At 41.8% G+C, this 25,035-nt stretch overlaps 1 protein-coding gene across 1 annotated transcript; it reads right to left on the bottom strand.

Moving 5' to 3' along the window:
- On the bottom strand, positions 1–25,035 carry LOC144483706 (transient receptor potential cation channel subfamily V member 6-like). The gene is made up of 15 exons (XM_078202253.1): positions 25,001–25,035; positions 21,794–21,888; positions 19,012–19,134; positions 17,962–18,102; positions 15,012–15,110; positions 13,444–13,616; positions 12,820–12,966; positions 7,672–7,878; positions 5,774–5,860; positions 5,575–5,651; positions 3,189–3,354; positions 2,220–2,286; positions 1,200–1,468; positions 237–346; positions 1–145 (listed from the first exon to the last, which is right to left on the bottom strand). The coding sequence occupies exons 1-15, from the start codon at positions 25,033–25,035 to the stop codon at positions 1–3; spliced, it is 1,941 nt and encodes a 646-aa protein (XP_078058379.1).

Raw genomic sequence — 25,035 nt, 5'->3', positions numbered from 1 at the left:
CTACAAAATGGTAGATTCAGAAGAATCTTTCATGTTTATGATCTTTCCAAGGTTTCTTCTAACCACATCCCATCTTATATTTTGTGAATATCTCTGCGTGCTCATTCCGGCTCCTCCTTCTGTCTCAGGAAGAATTTCTTCAACCCTGTATTTAAAAAGCAGTTTAGATAAAGGAAATATCTTTATGACTCAGAAGTTATGAATAGAAACAACTTGGAATATAATTTTCTAAATACCCAATGTACCACTTGTCATCATCAAAGCCCAGTGACCTCCCTGGAACCCCAGAGCGGATCTTCAGAAAAGTTGGAATTCGTTGTTCTAGAAGCAGTATGGTTGCTGCAATCTGAAATGGAAATTGATTCGTAATAAACAATAAAGTTGGACAATATACATAAAAGTTCTGATTCTCTGCTTACGCGTGCTCACACACATGCAGGCACACACCAACGCATGCACAGATAGATACACAGATGCACATTTCACAGCTTGGTATGGCTCCTGCTCTGACTAAGACCGCAAGAAACTACAAAGGACTGTGAATGTACCCCAGTCCATCATGCAAACCAGCCTCCCATCCATTGATGCTGTCTACACTTCCTGCTGCCTCAGAAAGCAGCCAGTATATTCAAGGGTCCTACGCACCCCAGACATATTCTCTTCCACCTCTTCCATTGAGAAAAAGATTTTTAAAAGTCTGAAGTCACGTACCAACTGACTCAAGAGCAGCTTCTTCTCTGCCGCCATCAGACTTTTGAATGGATCTACCTCGCACTAAGTTGATCTTTCTCTACACCCTAACTATGACTTTAACACTACATTCTGCACCCTCTCCTTTCCTTCTCCCCATGTACTCCATGAATGCTATGCGCAAGAAACAATACTTTTCACTGTATACCAATCCATGTTACAATAATAAATCAAATCAAAAAGAACAGATTGGAAAAAAAATCTTCTGATTTTACAAGTTATGGTGATTACAAAATAGACTTTCTCCTACTAGTTAAAACAATTCTGATTTAATGCTTTAAGTTATTGCAGCAATTGATTCGTCTTGAAGTAAATTATCTATTCCAAAGGACAAGCGGTGCTGGATCTCAGTCTGGATCACTTACCTTCCTTCTGATCACATTATTTGCTTACCATCTCCTTTATTAATCAGCAATGGCTAAGAAACATTAAAAGAAAGCTTGCTTTACCTGTACTTTCCATAGTTCCTCCGTTTCTGGTGCAATTCTCCAGTATGTGTCATCCATCATTGCAATCAGCAGATTTAACAGCAGGAGATATACAAAGAGCATGTACATGACATAGGCAATGTATATGTTGTTGGGAGTAGGCTTGTTATAAGGAAGAGGAATATCCATCAATCCCATCATCAGTTCAAATGTGGTGCGCAATGTCATTGAAAAATCTCTAAAGTATGGATAATCTGCCAAATTGAGAGTCTGAAACATAAGGTAAAATGCTGCAGGAAAGAAATAAAACACAAAGTCATTTGAGAAAATATACAGCGTATCAATTAAAACTACTAGCAACACTGCAGAATCCCAAATGTTTTTTTAATTAATTTGTCAGTTGGCAGTAAGATCTACCCAGGATCAACATAAATAAAATTGATTAAATTAGATTCAAGCTTCCGGACTTCCATGCTGTCTATTACATCAGAAACAAGGCTGAGAACAGAAAACGATGGATTACTAATCCTTACACAACAAAAAAGGATCAGAAATTGTAATATATCCCAGCAAATCATTGTTATATTTGTACCTAAAGTCAAAAGTATTGATGATAATAACTAACATTAAGTCATATATATTTGGAGCAGAATTCTGGAAAACATTCATAGAATAGGAACATAGAGCTAAACAACAAAGAATGTGTCTGTTATCGAAATTGAATATGTGAACCCTATTGTTTTAATGCAGTGGATTAAGTGATTCTCTCACCCGACACTCTGACTGTTATGCCATGACTACAATGGGCATACACAGATTATGCACATTATGTCCTGCATCTACAATTACCTTTAAAAACATTTTTCTTAAAAACTACAGAAGATTGATGTCGGGAGGAGCACGCACTATCCTAATCTAATGTTCTTTTCCACAGCCAGCAACAGTTTAACATATGAAACCAGACCATGCTTTTCAAGTTGCCATTCTATTTTTAATTAGAAAAGAGTTAATATTGACTATTTATTCAGAAGAAGCACGTACCGAAGGTAAATCCAATGATACAGATAAATACCAGACAGCACCAATGCATAAAATCTCCAAATATTAACTGTAAGAAAAGGAAAGTACACAATAGTGATGCTCAGGTACAACTGTGCAATTTAACATGAATTATTTTACAGTGTCTTCCTCCATATACAAGATGACTGATAAAGAATGTAAAAATAAAGGGTAAATATGTAAATTGATGCTCTAAATGAATTAAAATACATATTTATCTAAACTCAAAAACAAGCATATGTTAGTTTTTAAGTTTATTCATTACTGTTACAAGTAGGCTTACATTAACACTGCAATGAAGTTACTGTGAAAATCCCCTAGTCACCACACTCCAGTGCCTGTTCGGGTACACATAGGGAGAATTTAGCATGGCCAATGCACCTAATCAACACGTCTTGCGGACTGTGGGAGGAATCTGGAGCACCCGGAGGAAACCCACGCAGACACGGGGAGAACGTGCAGACTCCGCACAGATAGTGACCCAAGCCAGGAATTGAACCCTAGTCCCTGGCACTGTGAGGCAGCAGTGCTAACCACTGTGCCACCCATGCTGCCCTAGGTAGATTAACTTACAACAATGAAAGTGCATCAGTGCAATGTCCAGAATTGAACTGAGAAATTTTACTCAATATCCTCAGAAACATACTTGTTGCAACAATAAATATGTTAACAGTAGTTTTTTTAATACTTCATGGCAGACTGATCTTTGCCCAAATCTACGACAATTCAAAAACTCTCCTTCACAACATTTATGGAATTAATTTTACAGGTGGTGATAAGAAGAAGCATTGCTCCACCACCAGCTCTTCCCTCATCTGAAGTCGCTGTACAATTTGCATATAAATAATGGTGAGGGCCATTAATCTCACCATTATTGTGACAGCAAATTCTGGCCTGTGATCTTATAGGTCCTGTCAGACTTTACTACGTGACCCCGGCCTGGTTTCCTACCTTTTGTATTATAATCGAAAATTTCCCAAAAGTTTTAAAACCTCTTGCAAAATAGATGGTGTTGCACCATCCAATAATCAAAGCAAAGGAGATTGGAACTGCTTCTCCAGCATCAGCACGGATTCTCATGATGACTGCCACGGCAATCAAAAGGGAGTAACAGACCCTGGAACAGTAGGAAAATGCACCATGATCTCACAAAAAGTCAAACCTGGGTGAGCAATTAAACTATTTTACATATAAATTTTACAAAAATATACCAATAGTCTTGCTATGTACACTTCCAGTAAATATAACATTTATGCACTGAATCAAAAGGGAAATACATCATGAGACACAGAATCCCTACAGTGCAGAAGGAGGCCATTCAGCCCATTGAGTCTGCACCAACCACAATCCCACCCAGCCCCTATCCCCATAGCCACGCGCACTGACCCTGCTAGTCCCCCTGATACTAAGTGACAATTTAGCATGGCCATTCAACCTCACCTGCACATCTTTGGATTGTGGGAGAAAACTGGAGCATCCAGAGGAAACCTAAGCAGACACAAGGAGAATGTGCCAACTCCATACAGACAGTGATCCGAGGCTGGAATGGAACTTGGGTCCCTAGTGTTGCGAGGCAGCAGGGCTAACCACTGTGCCACCATGCCGCCCACAACATCATAAAGAGTCAAAGATAGATTCAACATGGAATTATTACATATATTCTGCGTTGGCTCAGTAGTATTATTCCTAAATGAGTACAGATTGTGGGTACAAACCCCATTTCAATTCAGTGTGGGGAACTGCTGCACTGTGAAAAGTATTGTCTTCTGGGTGAGACATTAAACTGAGATTTTTTACGTGTTCTCAAGTGGCCAGCATTCAAATAAGAGGGGATCCTGTCTAATGCCCTGGCCAACATTTGTCCCTCGAGCTACATCATTAAAGTAGCTCAATTGGTTACTTGCCAGTTGCTCTTTCTGGCACCTTGTAATGTGCAAATTAGTTGAAGCGGGCAATCTTACCAGCTTGTCCTGTCGGTCGATGAGCTGGTAAGATCCCACCAAAAGCAAAAAACCAGGTTGGCACTCTGTTTCTTGGCTTTTGTGATCTTACCAGGCCCAGATTTCCAGCAAGATCAACCTCACGCCCGGGAAGGGTGCGAGGCTGATTACAATATTTAAATCTATTAAAATGGTGATTTCAATATTATTAGTGAGCCTGGGACGAAATAGTCCAGGCTTACATGCCTTAGCGGCCTCGCTGGCGAAGGCCCACACCGACGAGGATCATATATGATTCCCATCAATGGGAACTTGAGTCCATCCCAGTTGGAAACCTTCTGTGAGGGAGAGCTGACTGCATAAGTACTGGAGAGCACCAGGCCTTCCTTGGGATTCAGTGTCCAGAGGGTATAAATCCCACCACCAAAAGCTGCCAGCCATTTAGAGGTCGACGGGTCTCCATTATAGGCAGTGCCACCAACAGTAATGGCTGCTGCTGGTAATGCACCCAGACAGGGACCCAGGCCAGAGCTGATTGAGGGCTGAATGGGGTAATGGGGGAAGGTACAAGGAAGTCAGAGGCAGGGGCAGGGATAAGGGCATTCAGAATTGGGTCTAAACTACATAAGCTGCAGACGCCGATTATGCATCATGGTGCAGCCAGCTGACTGAGGCTCTCTCTAAACTACTCAGCTCAGACCAGTGATTGGCAAGGGGGGAAGGGGAAAGCAAACAGGAAGAGCAGTCAATGGAATCATAGAGTCCCTAAAGTGCAGAAGAAGGCCATTCGACCCATCATGCCTGCACTGACCACAATCCCACCCTAGTCCCCCTGACACTAAGGGGCAATTTAGCATGGCCAATCCACCTAACCTGCACATCTTTGGACTGTGGGAGGAAAACAGAGCACCCGGAGGAAACCCAGGCAGACACAGGGACAATGTGCAAACTCCACACAGACAGTGATCCAAGCCGGGAATTGAACCTGGGACCCTGGTGCTGTGAGGCAGCAGTGCTAACCACCGTGCCACCGTGCCGCCCAAAGAAGTCCTGTGGAGCTACCAGGAGAAGCACATCTGCTCCTCTTGGTCCCACATTAGGTTAAGTTAATCTGTTGAAACTTTATCTGCTCATCAGTCAACTCTCTTTAAGGACTACTGGTTAGACAGAAATAAACCTGGAAACACAGAACAGAGCCTAGATTTTTGCCAAATTCCATATTGATGACCTAAAATCAGCATTAAGCCTCTGATCTGCAAACTCAAGTTCTTTAACAACTGTTCTAGGCATGCAGCCTGGGCAGTGGGAAGCCAGAACATCAGCAATTATCACTTTTTGACATGCAGTCCAATAGATTCCCACAAACAAGAAAGGTGAATAAAAAATTACATTCTTACAGTAGTAATGGAAAAGGTCCTCCAATTGATGTATTCCCAAAGTAATTTTTTGGACCAATCTTGTACAGATAAAGGATCTGGAACAAAGGTAATGTTTCCATCATATAGCATATATGTTTTTGCAGCAAGTACTGGAGCGAGTGGGCAAGTTCCTACTTTAGGTTTATAATAAAGAGTACATAACTGCTTCTCAGCTTACCTCACTGATGAGTATTACCAATGCTCCAACAATAGTTATCAGCTCACCCAGGAGTCGCAAGTAGTCTTCCTTTGTTTGATAGGATTCCTAAAATATTAACTTAGTTAGTTAAATTATAATGGTTACTGCAAATACCTTTTCCTAGCATGGCACACAAACATAAAAGAACAGGCACTGAACATGAATTGTACTGAATATAATGTGAATTTAGGAGACACAGACAGACAGGCATCATAAAAACATTGAGTGATAATGCCTATTAGTAATGCTAACTCAGTTATGTGCCATAAAGTGATACCTACTAGGAGTATTGTATAAGAACGTCATTTGGAGTTACAGTCGATTTAGCTGGCAAAGTTTTTAATTATGTAACTGCTTCACATTTATGTGTCACTGTTTAACCTGCCTGAGGGAAAGCTGAGCAGAGCAGGAGGTCTGACTCACTCACCTGAAGAAGGGGCTTGGGGCTCCGAAAGCTAGTGCTGCCAAATAAACCTGTTGGACTTTAACCTGGTGTTGTGAGACTTCTTACTCTCCTTGGCCTTCCAGGGTTATGTCTGTCCCTTCCCAGTTTCCTGCTTTTGCCCCATGACCTCTTTCAGTAATCATTCAAACATTCAAATGCTGTAACTGATTTAGCGTCAATCATTATTAATGAGAGTTATTGTATCCCTCTTATAGTGAGGGATTTGAAATTGCATATATTATTGAGGGATGGGTAACCAGTTGCTCAATATATTCCATTTTCCTTAAACTGTTAATCTGTTTAGTCAAATTTAAGGATTTATAAAATTCCATGCCAGATAACTTTGTTGCCTCTACTGCATTGAGAAAACTATGTTTGCATTCTGCTTTAAACTGCATCTGCCTTGTCAGCCAGTTCTCTGAGCCTGTTTATTTTGCAGTCTCTTAAATTAATGCCAACAGGCTTTAATTCCTCCCAGTTGGGTTTTATCAGTAAATAATGATATTCAAATCTTTACGTTTCTGTCCAAATAACATAACAGATATTTGTACTCTTCCATACAATAGGAAAGCAGGATAATCAAATTGGAAGGTTAAAGAGAGAGGTTTAACTAATGAGAAAGAATAGATAATCAGTTAATAAAGAAGAAACTAGTTGGTGAACTCGACTGTCATAATATTTGCAATAAATCTCTCACACACATGTAAACATGTACATTCACTTTTTTTTATTTTTGACTTGCCAGTATGATCAGTTGGTTTGAATTCAGGTAATATTCAGTTGGTCTGAATTCAAGTAATATTTATTTATTAGCGCCAGCACTCTCTCATCAATTCGTAATGAAATGCTTTTAACAACTGAGACTGACAGTTATGGCTTGCGCATCCTAACTGTGATAATTGAACATTGTATTCCATCAACCTACTTTTCTAATTAACTGCTTCAGCCTACAATTCCTGACATCCATTATTTTTGTAAAGGACATTAGGAGTCAAGCAAAATGTGAACATTTCTAGCAGGGGCAGGCCGGAATTCTCCGGCCGTTCACGCCAGCGGGATTCTCCAGGCCCAATGGCAGCGCACCCCCGCCCACAGATTTCCCGCTGGCGTGCGGTGACATCAATGGGACTTTCCATTGACTGCAGAATCCTGTGGTTAGCAAACAAGGCTCCAACTCTTGCGGGGAGGAAACAAGCGGCTGGGAGGGCTGGAGAATTTTGTCCAGGATGTCTGATTGGAACTTCTTCAAGCTGGATGTGCAGATTCTTGGACCATGTGTGGCAGGTCATTCATTCTCCATTCAAGTCTTCATTATAGGGTGACAGTGACTTGTTACTCTATTTCACCAAGAGTTTACCAATTCACAAACATTAAAATGCTGGCATGACAAATATATAAAGTATTGGATATTTTAATGCTGTACCATACTTACTGCTAGAGTCTTTTGTGTTTTAACAATGTAGTCACCAAATTGGCCAGGTGGAACTGGTTTCAGGGGCCGGTACAAGCTTGAGATGGTGAATATTGTGATGTACATACTATAGGAAAACATCCACATTAGAAAATACTTGTATGCAAATGAAATCCACTTCTGATGCAACAATTCCTTCACTGGTTTAGCATCAATGAGTTTATGAACCTACAAAGAAAACAACTTAATTCCTATCTCATCATTTCTATAGAGAATACAAAATCATTAAATTTCAGAAGGCATCAAGGGCCTATCATGATCAGCAATGAGAAAATGATTTATGTTACATAAGGGAGTCTGACCAGGATAGTCACTTGTTCCGCCATTGCTTATCGATTTCCCCGTCAGGTACACTTGCAGATTAAATCATATACCACAACTGACAGTGCAGGACCATGGAGAAAAAGTGGATACTCTGTGCTCCATCAATTTTATTGTCACTAATTCCAATGAAAATATCTTATTTTCCATTGGAAAAGGAATTGCAGGTCTCAGCTCACCTCAACATAACACCTGAAGTGTTCAAATATCTATCTGCAAAATATAGGCAGTGCACAGAGACTAAAAAAGACTTCCTATCAGAATAATCATTTAACATCAGGATTGGTGTGCAAAATCAATTAAATGATAGACATATAATCAAAATGAGAGAAATGTAATCATTTTTCTCAGCTGCTATTGCATGTTCTTGGACTAATATTGAACTTATTGCGTACTTTTCTTTCAAGGTAATGAAAATAATAAAGTTTGCTTATTAGTGTCACAAGTAGGCTTACATTAACACCGCAATGAAGTTACTGTGCAAATCCCCTAGACACCACACTCCAGCACCTGTTTGGGTACACTGAGAGAGAATTTAGCACGGCCAGTGCCCTAACCAGCACACCTTTCAGACTGTGGAAGAAAACCGGAGCACCCAGAGGAAATCCACGCAGAAAGGGGGAGAATGTGCAGACTCTGCGCAGACAGTGATCCAAGCTGGGAATTGAATCCGGGTCCCTGGCGCTGTGAAGCAGCAGTGCTAACCATGATGCCACTGTGCTGCCCACATTTATTTGTGGTTATTTGATGATCATTATTGGGCCATGTTAAGTGCCTCTTACCTCATTCTGAGGTGTTTCTTATCCCCCATCTTAAAAATTCTCAGTGCACTAAGTTAAGAACTAACAGCAAAAATATTTCCAGAATGTGACATTTCATTATCGATCAAGAAACTAATTTAAATTTCTAGGCCAAGAAATTCAATAAGGCTCAAAAACAAGGTAGCATATTTTAGTCTTTGTGCACCACCTATATTATATGATTAACCTGTGTCCGATGCTTCTAATTCAGGGAGCATACAAACTTAGTGCTGTCTGCCCAGAAACATGATTGCAATGTACAGCCAATGCTCAGTGTGCCCTGGCTCTATACCTGATGCAAAGTTGTGAGGAGCCAGCCCGAGCTCAAGCATTACTTAAGCCACCCCTGAACCACTTAAACTGGAGCTGCTTTTTGACTGGGTCAGATGTTGAAGCTATCTTAAGAATGGAGTTTGATCTGTGAGAGACACAAGACTGGTACAGCATGGCAGAAAGCAGGCTCCAAGGTTCTCTGATGTAGCACTAAAAGCCTTTGCGCAGGATTTGGACAGGAGGAAAGAGGCCCTCTATCCACAGGGGAGGAGGATACCCTGCTGACAGGAACTGCAAAATCAGTAGGAGCAATTAGCCAATGTGATCAATACCAACACTTCAGCTTTGAGGACTTGGATGCAGTAGCCTGGGGAGCTTAATGACCTCATACAAGTGGATCAGTGAATATATCTTCAAATGCTACATTGCACCAACTGCGGCACTAACTTCAAACACTTTTGAATGCATCACATTTCTGTCACTTACCTATTCACAATTTCTATCAATCAAGATTCATATCTCACCCTCATAGCTTTATCTCACCCTCATATATTTAATGCAAACCTCACACCCATATCACACATCAGATACATACTGCCAGCAAGTCAACCATGACAGCTAGATCATCCAAACACATTGCATCACATTCATTGATGCACTGCTCCCTCTCTTGCAGGGCGAGATGGCACACAGACAGGTAGAGGAGGAGTAGGTACCAGCTGCATGTCCTCACCCAAAGGGTGGAGATGGTGCTCACCATCATTGGACAATCGAATGTGATTGTATGCTCAGGCTAAACCGCCACCTCTCCTAATCCCGCAATCCCTTTCAATTTACAAGCTGCACCTGGTGGAAACATGAACCTCTTTGTTTCTCCTTTCCCCTCACCACAAGCGTATTCTCATCACTTTATCTTTTCAAATACCCAAGAACAGCCAACTAAGCAGACGATGACACAGAAACAAAACGTGGAAGAGGAAGCCGAGGCTGATGATGAGAAAGTACTTTCACTCCCTCTCGTGGTGATATACGTGTTGCCCACGTGTGGGCGGATTGTGCACTGGAGTCAGGAGCTAGCTGGTAGTAGCTCTCCGCTGGGTTCTCCCAGTGGCTGAAATGTGAATGGTAGAGTGGACTGCTGCAGCATGAAGGCATCACTATTGTTGTCAGGATACTTGGCATTGACCTGCCTGATACACTGGGGTGAATTTTCCCCTCCTGCCCACCACAGGAATTGTAGCGGGCGAGGGGGCGGACCATGAAAATGTCCACTGACCTCGAGCGGAATTTTCTGGTTTCAGGGCGAGGGCGGCTGGAAATTCCCGCCCAAAATATCATAAAAATCAAACCAGCTGGATATTGAGTTGAATCATTTCACTGAATTTATATCTACAAAGTGACAAGTATGCAGTCAGTGACAGTTGTAACATAGGAAAGCCTGCTAACTCGGCACAACATCGTGGGCCGAAGGGCCTGTTCTGTGCTGTACTGTTCTATGTTCTAACCTGGTGAAGCTGCGAGCTTGCTCGGCCTGCTTCTCTGGAATGCAATGTACTTGCACTGCCTTTGCATAAAAAGTGTACAATACTGTTTGCTCAAATCCCACGATATTGGAGATGTCATCAGCTTCAGCCTTGAAGGAGCCTGACACAAACCACTTCACACTCAATCACAGTGTGGTCTTCACATTCTCTGAGGCTGCATGCCTGCCTACAATGTTCATCCAGCAGAAGTTACTGTTCAGTTATAGACAATAAAATGAAACAAAACAGATTAATCAAAGAAAACCGTTTAATAAAGAAACTTCATTACTCCAACACTTAAGGCCTTAGCCTAGGCCATTCCAAGCTATCCTCAATTCCCAACAGATTTTTATTTATACTGAATCAACTGGTCAACTGACCACGACATCTTTTTGTCACTGGCTACATAGTTTACTGGGTCAGCTGACCCTTACAGCTTGTTACCATTTGTCACACTGCAATAGATCTGCTATCATTGGTTACATTCTAACATGCAACAGGTGGCAGATTTCAGTGAGCAGTGCTCCATTACGATGGAGGGTAGAATTCTCCCTCCGGGTCTAAATCCAAGGATGGGGGTGGGAATGGGGAGTGTTTTCGACTGTGAAGACCAGTGGGAAGCAACTTCCCATCCCAACCCCATTAATTGTACACCCGGGGGTTTAGCATTATATTCTGTGGTGGTGGGGTGGGCTCGATGACTCAAGTCCCGCCATCATATCTGGGTACCATGTTGAAAAGACACCCAACCTCACTGACCCATCATTGAAGAAAGAAGATGGATCTCCAGGAACACTCTGAAGCTGGAAGGTGGACCTCCTCAATGACATTGAATCTTGAAGAACAACTGTAGATGATCCTTCCCCACCCAATGTTGTGCTCCTGGGTCCAAGGATGCTGGCTGATTCCATCCCAAACTCCTGAGGCAGCCACTGGCATTGATCGGGTGAGTACTGACTATTGTACACCACATTGTTCCAGATGTGATTTGGATTTTCCCACTAGTATCACAGAGAGTCAAGCGTGGATACAAGATTCCAATCAGGCTTTCATCTGCATCCCATTAGCAGGATGCAAGTCAATTTCATGGTGGCTTCCAGTGGGTTTCCCAATCTGCCATGGCGGGTATCAGTGGAAGATCCCGCAGGAAATTCATGCTGGCATAAAACAAATTTTTGGACTCCTGCTGAATTCTCCCCTCCGCCGTCCGCCCGCCATTGAACTCACCAGCGAGATCATGGAAGAATTCCACCCAGAGACATTGTACATTTTTCCTCATTGAAGCTGATGTGGAAGAAATGTTTCTTGAAGTTCCCAGGTGAATATTGCCTCCTGTTGGCTCCTTCTCCTCTCCATGTCTCCCTTCAAGCAGCTCCTCCTCAAAGCAGGCCGTAGGGGATAGAGACTGTCATATCAAAGACTAGCTACAAGTGTTCTGAGTAGAATGCTTGAAGTGAGAACCAAGTCTTTCACCCTGTGCCAAACCACTTCCTGTAGCCTTCACCAACTTTCAGTATCAAAACTAACCTCCAAACACTTCTATTAACTCAACAACAACTAGAAATCAATCTGCAACTAACCTAAAAGTGGTGTATTATCTTTTTAAATAGTGCTGCTGGTCGGTTCTTCCTACTGCTGTTTGCATGTTCCGAGATGCAAGATTGAGATAGGGCATTAACTGAAGCGTTTAGGTTGAAAATTATGCTTCTCGAGTCAAGTCAGCATTACACACTTACTGGCAACACAACCTGACAATTCCCCGAACATACTCCCAGCACCATATTAATGTGCTACATAAAATAAAATCTGGTATGGGTCAATTGGAAGTGTGCATGCGGTTTGGATGCCATTTTGGACCTGAAATGGCACCCATAGTGCCAAAAAATAAGAGTAACTATGCAAACAAATTATACAGCATGAGTTCTGTGCTGAGAACTGAAAATATATTTTAGGAAATCAACCAAAGTGAAAGTTTTCTGGCTGAAGTCCTGAACAGAGTTGGAGTAGGGAGCCATCACCACTAAGGTCACAATTTCTCCAGACGTCCATACATATTAACAATGTAAATACTTGTTCATGCAGTCCCCTAGTAAAGGAGTTAAAGTCAAAGAAATCGGAAAATAACCCCACGCAAATGTGCGGTACAAAGGGTGATGACAACACACAAAAGGCAGGTTTATTCCTCTGATTACCTCTCTATTCCTGCTTGTTGTTATGATGTCCAGAACTGATTTTTGGTCACCCCATGTATCAATGTTGGTGAGATCATAGACACAGTAAGAAATTGTCCCCATTGTCCAATATATTTTCTTCTGTTTTTGCACCAAAAAGTTGAACATCTACAAAAAGGTTTGATTAATGAATCAACACAATTACTAAATGAAAAGTAATAAATCGTTTAACAGAAAGAATTGAATGGATTTGACTTTAACTATAGTTCACTAAGCACCTTTTTCCAACAGTTGTTTTAAAATACACAGAACTGTATAGAATATTAATGGCCAAAACATTGGAAAGGAGATAAAACAATTGTATGTCAATGCAGGCAATCATTCTGAATGTATTGGAACACATTATGCGATTAATGCAGCTAAGGATAGACTATGCACCAAAAAGGTACAATAGAATCAGGTTCAAAGTAAGGTATTTTAGAGAACTCACAGTAAAATGTTGCGATAAATTAACTCACTTTCACAAGAAACTCCATTGTTGAATTAATGTGTATTCAAAATGAATGGGCTCCTTAAATATACAGCCTGTATACGGTTTAGCTAACAATAGTTTCATATTCCATTATAAAGTCGCAATTGTCTTACCTCCAAATCGCCCTCAGCCGCTGCGAGTTTCAGTGGAGTGTAGCCATCATTATTCACAATGTTCTCAAGACTCGGCTGTTGTTTCTCAGACACAAGTGATGTGATGAGATCATACATGGAATATTTCTGTTTTTTTTCCGATTGTGTAACCAACACATGAAGCACTGTATTACCTGTCCAAAAGAATTCTAATTTCTAATCAAACAGAGGTAGTTTGTTTTCTGAAGAGAAATTAAGAAATAACCATGTATTCTTTGTGGGTTCCTCTGTATTCAAAACATGTTGGGATAAATGAATTATGTGAGTATTCATGATGCATCTATGAGTGAGCTCTTCAATCAGACTGAAAACCCCAAGTCAACTCAACATGGCTAATTCGGGTTATTCTGAATATGCTTAAACCTGACCCAATTATTCCCATGTGAGATTTTAGTTAGCTTTTCCTTCTAGAAATGGTTGTCAATGCATGCCCATGTGGGGAGGCGATGGCCCAATAGTATTATTGCTAGACAATTAATCCAGAAACTCAGCTAATGTTCTGGGGACCTAGGTTGGTACCCCGCCACGGCAGATGGTGGAACTTGAATAATAAATATCTGGAATTAAGAATCCACTGATGACCATGTAACTATTGTCAATTGTCAGAAAAACCCATCTGGTTCACTAATGTCCTTTAGGAAAGGAAATGTGACGTCCTTACCTGGTCTGGCCTGCATGTGACTCCAGAGCCACAGCAATGTAGTTGACTCTCAACTGCCCTGTGAACAGGGGTAACCAGGGATGGGCAATAAATGCTGGCCAGGCAGCATTGTCCCACAAATGAATAAAACAGTCACTATTAGTAAGCAGGCAGGTAAGAAGGCAAATGGTATGTTAGCCTTCATAGCGAGAGGATTTGAGTATAGGAATAGAGATGTTTTACTGCATTGTATGGGTGTTGGTGAGGCCACACCTGGAGTATTGTGTGCAGTTTTAGTGTCCTTATCTGAGGAAGAATGTCTTTGGGAATGCAACATAAGTTTACCAGGCTGATTCCTGGGATGCAGGTCTGTCATATGAGGAGAGATTAAGTCAGTTAGGATTATGTTCACTGGAGTATAGAAGAGTGAGAGGTAAACTCATAAAAATTGTAACAGTCTAACAGGATTAGACAGGGTAGATTCAGCAAGAATGTTTCCCGATTGTGGGGGAGTCCAGAACTGGGGGTCATAGTTTGAGGATAAGGGGTAAGCTTTTTACGACTGAGGTAAGGAGAAATTTCTTCACCCAGAGGATGGTGAATGTGTGGAATTCATTACCAGAGAACATATTTGACACAAAACGTTGTGTGATTTCAAAAAAAAAAATGGATATAGCTCTCGGTGCTAAAGGGATGAAGGGATATGGGGGGGAAGGGGGATCAGGATATTAAATTTGATGATCAGCCATGAACAAACTGAACGATGGAGCAGGCTCGAAGGGCCGATTGGCCTACTCCTGCTTCTATTTACTATGTTTCCATGATTCTATAATGACACATGAAGAAGAAACTGAAGCACTTGATGGCTGATGGATGGTGACATATTTACCTAAGGAATCCTGTGCCTCTAATGGAGCACTATGCTTGATAAGAGTTCTGACAATCTCTTCATTGCCAATGCATGCTGCAAATGACAACAAGTATTCACCTAGAGGTCAGAAAATATGTGGTCAAAAATCTTATCATCGATAAAAACAGACAGTAAAATCGTTTCTGCTGCCGCTGTTAATCTTGCAGATGTAACATAAACATCCCGAGCTATAATTCACCTTGCCATGCCAAATCAAAAACACTGCTGTGCAGTCTGAGTGAGACATTTAATTGAGGTTACTAGCAGATCAATGGGAACTAGTGGGAAGGCAGTAATGAAAATCACAGGAATGTTGCCAAATTAATAAATAACATGCAAGACTGCCGCTTTAAATCAGTAAGTCTACAATGCCGCAGAGAGCTGTCAGAGCCCAGTTAATCTACGTCATAGTGGGTTCCACTCTGCGGTTGTTTGTGTTTTAATGTTACAAGGAAATGGATGAGAGTGTTGTATTATTGTATGTGGCATTAAAAGCTCAAAAAGTATATTTAGATAATTCTCAAAGGGGGGAATGGATTTCTAGAGCAGTCTTAAACTTTGGTTTTCTACTGGTCTGGATTGGATTCTGCACCTGAAGTAGTGACTGCAGAATTGCTGACTTAGTAGACTGAAAACCAAATTGCACCAGTTTTCGGGTCAGGAGATCACAGTACGTGATTACCCTGCGCTTGGTCGAGATGATGCAGGCAACAAGCAATGATTGTGGCATGCATCACAGTGTTGAACATGTTGCTGACTGATTGTATGTTCAGCAGGATGCCCAGACCCCAGCCAGGTTAGCACCAATTACAGCTAGCCTGCACCTCTTAAAAGGGAGGTGCATTCAGTCTGCAGTGACTGGTGGAACTGCCTCCAAAAGTGTTTCAGAGAAAGAACAAGAGTTGTAATGGAGCAGCAATCCAGGGTCAGTTCTCACAGGTTCTCCAATGCGGTGCTAGGGAACTTAGTTCAGGAGCTGGAAAAGAGGAGAGATGAGATGTTTCCTCAGGGAGCCAGGAAGTCCTCAAGACGTACATTGTGAAGGGAGTGGGCAATTATCTACAGAGGTCAATTCAAGGAGCCTGGCCCTGATGACCTGGCTGCAGTGTCACTAAAAGTTCAACGACCTCATACAAGTTGTCAAGGTTTGTAAATGCATCTAGGGTGGCACGGTGGCATGGTGGTTAGCACTGCTGCCTCACAGCGCTAGGGACCTGGGATCGATTCCCGGCTTGGGTTACTGTCTGTGAGGAGTCTGCAGGTTCTCCCCGTGCCTGCGTGGGTTTCCGCTGGGTGCTCCAGTTTCCTCCCATCCTCCCACAGTCCAAAAGACATGCTGATTAGGTGCATTTGCCATGCTAAATTCTCTCTTAGTGTACCCGAACAGGTGCCGAAGTGTGGTGACTGGGGGATTTTCACAGTATCTTCATTGCAGTGTTAATGTAAGCCTACTTGTGGCTAATAAATAAACTTATTTATTTAAATGCCATCTTCTACCCACAGGCCTCACCAGCCTCACATATGCTCAATGGACCAAACCTACATCAGTTACCCAACAACAGTCTTTCGCAATCAGAATTCATGCCTAATCATATGTTCCATCTTGCCCTCATTCACTTAGCACTGCTTTGAGCTCCACAATCACACTTTCCACATACTTTCACCTGTTCACCTATAACAGACAGGTCACCAAACACAACGCAGCTGGCACTCTTCTCTCCCTCATGTAGGAAAAGGAAGCACACAACTGGTGGGGAACTGGTCCACCTGCATCTCCTGAGCACTTTGGAAAAGATGGTGCTGCAAATTATTGGGATGGTAGTGACTGAGGTCATTGCAACAGACATCGCTGAGGAGATCCATGACAATACATTCCTCCTAAATCCTTCCTAAATCCCACCTTACCTTCATCTCACTCTCTGACATAAAGGGCAAGCTGCAAATCATTTCATCATGAACTCCCACCTGCTTTCCACCCAGCGATGGATAGCAAACTGAGATAAATAGGTCAAAAAGAATCGGCTCGCATGGAAGTAATCTTGATAGCCACTGGCAGTGCTATCCTCATCCTTCTCTGCAAACGCGGGTTCGGTTGGAAAAGGTGGAAAAATTCAGCGGCTACCTCCTCGGTGAAATCTAACCACCTCAGACACTGCTCCTAGCTGAGTTGGAAGTGAAAGAAGTGTTTCCTGAATACCTTTTGTAGGGGCAAAGTCTGCTGCCCCTCCTCCTCCTTCCTCTGCAGCGAGGGAACAGAGAGTAGGGAACGATTGATTTCTGGAGAAGGGCTAGAACGAGGACCACTGCTTCTCTTGATATATCTTAATGACCTAGACTTGGGTGTACCTGGCACAGTGTCAACATTTGCAGATGATGCAAAACTTAGAAATGTGTGAGGTGGATAGTGTTAAACTTCAAAAGGACAGTGATAGGTTGGTGGAATGGGCAGACATGTGGCAGATGAAATTGGATGCAGAGATGTGTGAAGAAATTTATTTTGAGAGGAAGAACAAGGAGAGACTAACTAAAATGAAGGGCACAATTCTAAAGGGGATGTAGGAACAAGTCGTTTTTATTCTTCTAACATCAGGTGTGAGCATTGCTGGCTAAGCCAACATTTGTTTCTCATTCCTAATTACCCTTGAGAAATAGGCAGTGAGCCACTTTCTTGAACTGCTGCAGTCTATCTGGTGTTGGTGCACCCACAGTGCTGCTAGGAAGGCAAATTTATTGGTACTAATTATGCAGATATCATTTTCAAACAACTGGGAATGATGGTGGGTTACTGAGGATTTATTGAAACATTACACCCACTAACAACTAGATAATTGTGTCACAGATACATAAGAATCCTCAACCTTTGGCAATCCACAATAATACTTCAATCATTTATCTCACCTTACCTCTGAGAACAAAAATGAGGCCTTACCATAATAGCACTGACATTCCTCCCCAGGGACAAAGCAGGATCCCGTTGCACGTGCATTTACCACATCAGCACCTCGATTCAATAGTTCCTTAACCATTTCCACATCTTGTTTCAGAACAGCAATGTGCATGGGTGTCTCACCTATGGATTGAAAAATCATATCAGAAATAATTTATTCATATGCACAGAATATAAAAATAGGTTATACAGTATGCTAAAATAGTCTAATCATTTTTTATGTTGCACGAACATTTTCTGCCCTCCATTTGATGTGATACTTCAAGGATGTTCTTATTTTGTGAGGTGACACAGTCCTGTGCACAGACAATTCATTGGATACAGCCAATATTAATTAATATGAATTGTCCATCAGCTGATTTAGAACAGTGTTGGATAGATTCCTCTTAACTATATGACCAGGAATGCAAGCACCACTCCCTCTTCCCCTCCTCAGCATCCCACCCCCCCCCCCCCACCCCCCTGCTTAATTCCTTCCCAGTTGAATCTAAGTGAATATTATTGAACCTGAAATTCAATTTGTGGATTGTCAGTTGAGAGTTGGATTACAATTACCCAAGATAGCATTCGCTACTGGTCCCACTTTGTTGTTGTTTCAAATAGTTGAAAGTGCAATTTTACACATTACCAACCATTCCTGCTTGGTCTTTCAAACATACTAATTTGGACAACTGCAGAATAATGAATGATGAGAGGACGGATGCATTATAACGAGAAATCTAGTCAGGACTTAGTATTGGTGACGGTCAAGTATTTAAAAGATTTAAATTCATTATAGTACCAGACACCATTAAAGTGTTATTATTGACAGATAACAGTTTTTGTATAAAGATGATTGTATAATGTTGCCAATTACTTGCATATTTAGTGATCCCATAATAGTAATTTTACCAAATGTTTTAGAAAATATATACAAAAATATATACAAATATAATAATGTAAACGTACTTACAGGACTTATGAATTGGTAAATTAATGCTTCTGTGCTGTTTACTCTGTACTCTAATCAACATTAATAATAATATATTTTACCTTTGTACATGTCAGACGTCATGGGTTCATTGATCAGTGATGGTATCCTATCCAGAATTAACTCTGCAATTTCCTTATTACCATTGAACAAAGCTGAATGCAGTATTGTTTCTTCTAAATTCCCTTTAAACGGTATTTTTGAATATTAGTTTCTGAACAAATGCATAGAAGAATATCAAAACAATTAGCGCCAAAGAGGTTTGCAGCACAGAACACAATTCAGCCCACAATATCTATGCCAGCTTTATGCTTGCGCAATCCATAACTAATCCACTGTTCTGCTTTCTCCATAGCTTTGCATCTTCCTCTGCTTCAAATGTTTGTGGGGCAGCACGGGGTGGCACAGTGTTTATCACTGCTGCCTCACAGCGCCACGGACCCGGGTTCGATTCCCGGCTTGGGTCACTGCCTGTGCAGAGTCTGCACGTTTTCCCCGTGTCTGCGTGGGTTTCCTCCGGGTCCTCCAGTTTTCCTTCCTGGTTAGGTGCATTGGCCATGCTAACTTCTCTCTCCGTGTACGTGAAAAGGTGCCGGAGTGTGGTGACTAGGGGATTTTCACTTTAACTTCGTTGCAGTGTTCATGTAAGCCTACTTGTGACACTAATAAATAAACTTTTAAAACTTTAAATTCTCCTCCCTTAAAATATATAATGCTCAGCTCCTCCACATGGTAAATAAATGGGTCTTGTAATAACTCTCTGTATAAAGAATTTTTTCCTAACCTCTCTCCTTAATAGCAATTTCAAATTGATGACCTCTCGTTAGTCATAAACAAACCACAGAAAACAATCTTCTGTAGTCACTTAACTGAAATCTCTCTGGACTTTAAAACTTTATTTAAGATGGAAAGAGTACAAGAAAACTCTCAAAAACCTCTTGGGCTTTAGGGAATCTAACAGTTCAACACATTTGTACAGTTGTGTCAAGCTAAATGGCACTGTTTTAAAAATTCATTCTTGGGATGTGTACGTCATGAGCAGGGTCAGTAAATTTTAACTGTTCTGAGTTGCCCCTGAGAAACTGATGGTGAGCTTTCTTCTTGAGCTGCTGCAGTCCATGTGATGAATGAAATACTAACATGCTGTTCAATGTAGAGTTCCAGGGTCCTGACCTCGTGCTGCAAATATGTCCAAATTGGGATGCTGGGTGAATTGGAGAGGAACTGGCAGCTAATGGTGATTCTTGCGTCTGCAACTCTTGTCCTTCTAGGTGACCTTCTAGGAGGTCACGGTTTTGGGAGGTACTTTCAAAGAAGTCCTAGTGAGTTGCTATGGTGAACTTGTCTTCTTACACCCTACACTGGTGGAGGGAGTGGATATTTAAGATGTTGGATGGGTCATGAGCAAGTGAGCTGCTTTGTCCTGGATAGTCTCAAGACTCTTGAGTATTGTTGGAGCTGACTTCATCTAGACAAGCGGGGAATGTTCCATCACACTCCTGATTGTGTCTTGTGGAAGGGCTTTAGGGAGCCAGGAGGTGAGCCACTCACCACATAACACCCAGCCTCTGACCTGTGCCAGTAACTGCGGCTGCTCTAGTTCATTTCTGCTCAATGGTAACCCTCCAGAATTTGATGGTGGGTGGATCAGAGATGATAATGCCACGGAATGTCAAGGGTGTTTTTAATGTCTCTCTTTCTTGTAATGAAGATTATTTACCAAGTAAGGAATAACAAACAATGGCCTCTCAGCAGTAACTTGTTTGATAAATCAGGAGAAGACTATAATCTAGTCTCAGTGAAAATTACAGGGATAACTGTTGGAATAACCATTAACACTGCTCTTTGTTAATATCCTTATAGTAGATGGTACAGCTCTGCAATGTCTCTGTGCTGGTTCTAACCTTACAAGGCAGGTCCACTCAGTCACTGCCAGATAAATATCCCAAGAGATGTAGCTATGGTTGCTGAGATTAATCTGGTCTATGGTGACCCAAACAGAATTAGTGGGAGGTTCTCTATGAGCTTATCCCATGTCTACAAATTGTATTGTCGGTATACTTGCATCATGAATGTATTTCTCCTCTTAAAATATCACAACATTGGATATTCGTCACTCTCCTGGGTTTATGTTACATTAAGAAGTCTCACAACACCAGGTTAAAGTCCAACAGGTTTATTTGGTAGCAAATACCATAAGCTTTCGGAGCAATGCTCCTTCGTCAGATGGAGTGGTCTCTGTTCTCAAACAGGGCACAGACACAGAAATCAAATTACAGAATACTGATTAGAATGCAAATCTCTACAGCCAGCCAGGTCTTAAATGTACAGACAATGTGGGTGGAGGGAGCATTCCACTTTATGTTACATCACAGGGACGTTTATCTTTCCTTCCCCCTCATTCTTAAAATACTAATTAAAGAGTTACTACATTGTGTGATTGTAGAGTTTAGGCTAACCAACCCATTGATTTGTATTACACGGTGGTTGGTGATAGCGGTAAGGATATGTAAGGAATAAAGGACAGAAGCTGAACTATGCTAAACCTGTAAGACAAAGTGTTGGAAAGTGTTTTCGGTGGTTCTCTATAAAATGAGTTGTAATCTCAGTTGAGATTTCAGGCAAGAGTGCCAGAGATGAATTTATCTGGAACAGAATTGAAAAGTTATACCTGGATCTATTAACCTGGACTACACTCATGCATCTGTTCTGAGGCAGCAACAGAACTGACAAATATCCAGAGATTTTTATCAGTTTCTAGACTGGTAAGTGGTAGGCAAAGAGAAAGCAAAATTAATGCGACAAAGCCAAGAGAAGTCAAGTGTTTAATTCATAAACACATACCTCGAACGTAGGGGTCAAAATCTTCACTTATCAATAAGGCTTTCATATTGATAGTGTCATTTGTGTGAGCTGCCTTAAAAAACTCACTCGCATGTCTGTGAAAAACAAATGCTGCATTTATTCAAAGAGAAACAAGCGTTTAAATCACTTTAAAATTCAGTCAGTCATGTGACTCAAATACCTTAAGAAAAATCCAGGTTGCCCCCTTCTTAGATTTCATTAAAATTGTTGACAGCCTGAGGAGTGTCAACATTTCAAAGCTAATGATCAGGTGGTGACTGACAAACTCAATTTATTCATTAATCAAGATGTGAATAACTTTAGATATTAGGGAGGATTGTAACAAGATTCTTACATTATAGGGTTTAATTTGCTCTGAATGTTTGAGCTAGTTCACACATTTAAAGTGAGTTGTATTATTGGTTGGCATTAATAAAATAAGCACCAATGTTTGCCCACAATCCTTCAAATCATAAGAGCTGTGGTGGTGCACATGAATACTGAACCCATATTTATGTTTTTATTAAAGACAAATTAACCTGGAAGATGTAAATTCATTCAGAATTTATAAATCCATAAGTAATACCTCGACTGTACACATGATGTAAGTCAGCGCAGAAGGCCACTTTACATACTATTGATTTTTATTTCCATTGAAGGAAGTCCATAATAGATGATTAAACAGCAGAAAACCCTTGCCTGGTGGTAGGAACTGCAAGTCTATCTAGACTAGCTAGTAATGCATTGTGCAATGATCTAACTGATTTCTTCACCATTTCATGTTTGGAACGAAACTCTTTCTTCAATGACCCATGAATTGGAATCATAAAACGGCTCATTGAAGCCCATGATGATGTTATGCCTCGGCAGGTTAGAGTGTAAAATGTTGAAAACGACATGAGATAATTGATAATGATCCTCATTGCTTACCTTGGCACTTTCTTGAAGCTGAACACTTTCTTCAAATCCTTCCAAGTGTGATAGATTGCGGGCACCAAACCCTCAAGTTTAAACTAACCCAGCAAGAACAGTTTGGATTGGGAGCCCAATTTACAACTCATCTGTTGTTCTGTTGAGCAGGATTCAGGGTTCAGGATTACCTCTATGTGATGCTACTTATAACCTATTAGATACTCTGTTTAGTTCTTGCTTCCTTTCAGTTCTGTATTTTGCTATTTCCTCACACCAGAAGGCAGACTTTTTAAGATGTGCTCACTCCATAAATTAGCAGTAACATTTGCATAGGTCGCAGCTGCTCTGAGGCATTGACTATCCACCGACGTGCATTTTAAGGGTGAATCAGCAGTATTACTGAGAATGAATTCTAATGTTTTGCTCTATTGTACATTAATTATGAAAATTGTAATTTTTTTCTGTGTTGCTATTTTGGGCATTAAAGAATCTCTGAGACTCATGTAAACTTGCTGAAAGAGCACATGTTCTGGGAAAAGACTGTGGGCGGAATTTTATGAGATGTTTCGAAATGTCCAGCTAGTGTGAAGACGGGAGAGTTCCCAATCCATTTTTCGTGAGTTTTCACGCCCAATTTTACGCACTCAGTTTTTGAAAATAAGGGCTTGACTGTTTCTAGTCACTAGAGGCAGTAGGCGGGGCCTAATTTGCCAGACAGCCAGCAGCTCAGATCGGAGCCACAAACTGTGCATGAGCAGGAAAAGCGGAATAAAAACAGCTCTGCTGACAGAACGCACCCCCCCCTCCCCGGGCCAGATATAGCCTCCCCTTCACAAACATCAGAAATGTCCCCCCAACATTACTGACCCCCTTCCCCCCACCCCAGACCCCTGGCACGTGGCCCCCTCATCACCCCCATTGGCCCTGATGACTGACTGACATGATCTCTCTCCCCTGCCCCCAATCATCACAGAGGCATCAGATTTTACATGGCTCCTTCTGTCCCACAAGAGAAGAATGCCCATAATCGCCAGGAGAGGGGGAAGATAGGGGGCGATGTGCCTATGATCTGGGTCCTCACCTTCTTTTGAGGGGTGGGCACTGGAGCTTGTGGGAGAGGAGGGCATGTGGACAATTAGCGACAGCAGAGTGAGGCTGGAGCATAGAAGTGAGCACCTGCCAATCCTCCACTTGCTGGAGATATCTCAAGTAAGTTGCATGCAGCTAAGATTTCTCTCCCGCCCTTGCACTTAACCTTGTGTCCTGTGTTGCAGGAAGGGACCCCGATGTATCTCAGCCATCTGGCATCGCAGTCCCAAATGCTGCTCCCCCCAACCTGTCCCTGACAGCTTGGAAGACTCCTCGGAGGAAGTGGATGAAGGGACCTATTCTGCCAGTTTTGCGTCAGCTTCCACCTCGCAACCCACATCGCAGAGACTCTCACATTGGTGGGTCAAGTTAGTAGTGAGGCATTTGGGCCACTCTCTGCTGAGCATGACTCATTTGCTGATGTGTATCGGGTGCAGGAGGGAACGTCTGAGACCTCTGGCATGCGGGGGCCTGCCGGAGGCGAGGACTCAGCGGGCCCCAGGCTACATGCTGGGCCTCTGTGATCACTTCACTCTCAGCTGCTGAAGATGCAGCAACAGAGCCAGGGAATGCAGGAGGAGCTGACAGCAACACTGGACCAACTGTGAGGCTATTGGGAGGAGCTTTCAGGCGGACCAGCCTGTCCTGCGAGAAGTTGGGCTTTGCATTGTCTGACTTACTCCTATAAGGTTTTCCATAAGTTACATAGCTCTATTTCTAGTATCCTGTAAGCGAGGGCGTGCTCATGACTTTATCTTGTTATCCTGTTCTCCCCACAATCTCTGAAACATCCTTTCATTATTGATATCTTTGGAAACTCCGCTTGTATTGAATATTCCAAACCAACTGTGTTGGTGCTCTCTTGTCTTTTCCTCTATGTATATGTGGAAAAATGGGAGTTGGTTTAGCTCAGTTGGTTGGATGCTGGTTAGCAATGCCAATAGCATGGGTTCAATTCTGGCTGAGATTATTCACGTAGGCCCACCTTCTCAGCCCCTCGCCTGAAGTGTAGTGATCCTCAGGTTTAATCACCACTAATCAGTGCCTATAGTCATGTGACTTTATGATGACTTTATGTGGAAAAATGATTATGCTGTACTGTACCAATCCTTGAGGGTTTGTTGCGTTGCTTGTAAAATGGGGGAAAATCTTCAATAAAAATATATTAATAAAAGCATCATTTTTCACGAACCAAAATTAATTTACCTTGTTGTGTCATTCATATCCATTGTGACATGCAT

Source organism: Mustelus asterias, chromosome 3 (genome assembly GCF_964213995.1).
Source record: "Mustelus asterias chromosome 3, sMusAst1.hap1.1, whole genome shotgun sequence".
Classification (NCBI taxonomy): Eukaryota; Metazoa; Chordata; class Chondrichthyes; order Carcharhiniformes; family Triakidae; genus Mustelus; species Mustelus asterias.
This window is presented reverse-complemented; position numbering and strand designations above follow the sequence as displayed.

Bases quoted from the DNA above. Each gene is read 5' to 3' on its own strand.
- LOC144483706 (XM_078202253.1), bottom strand. From the start codon at position 25,035: ATGCATGTCACAATGGATATGAATGACACAACAAG. The intron at 15,111-17,961 runs GTAAGGCCTCAT...TCTGACCTCTAG, and splicing joins GGAATGTCAGTGCTATTATG to GTGAATACTTGTTGTCATTT. The intron at 13,617-15,011 runs GTAAATATGTCA...TCTTTTGGACAG, and splicing joins AGAGGCACAGGATTCCTTAG to GTAATACAGTGCTTCATGTG.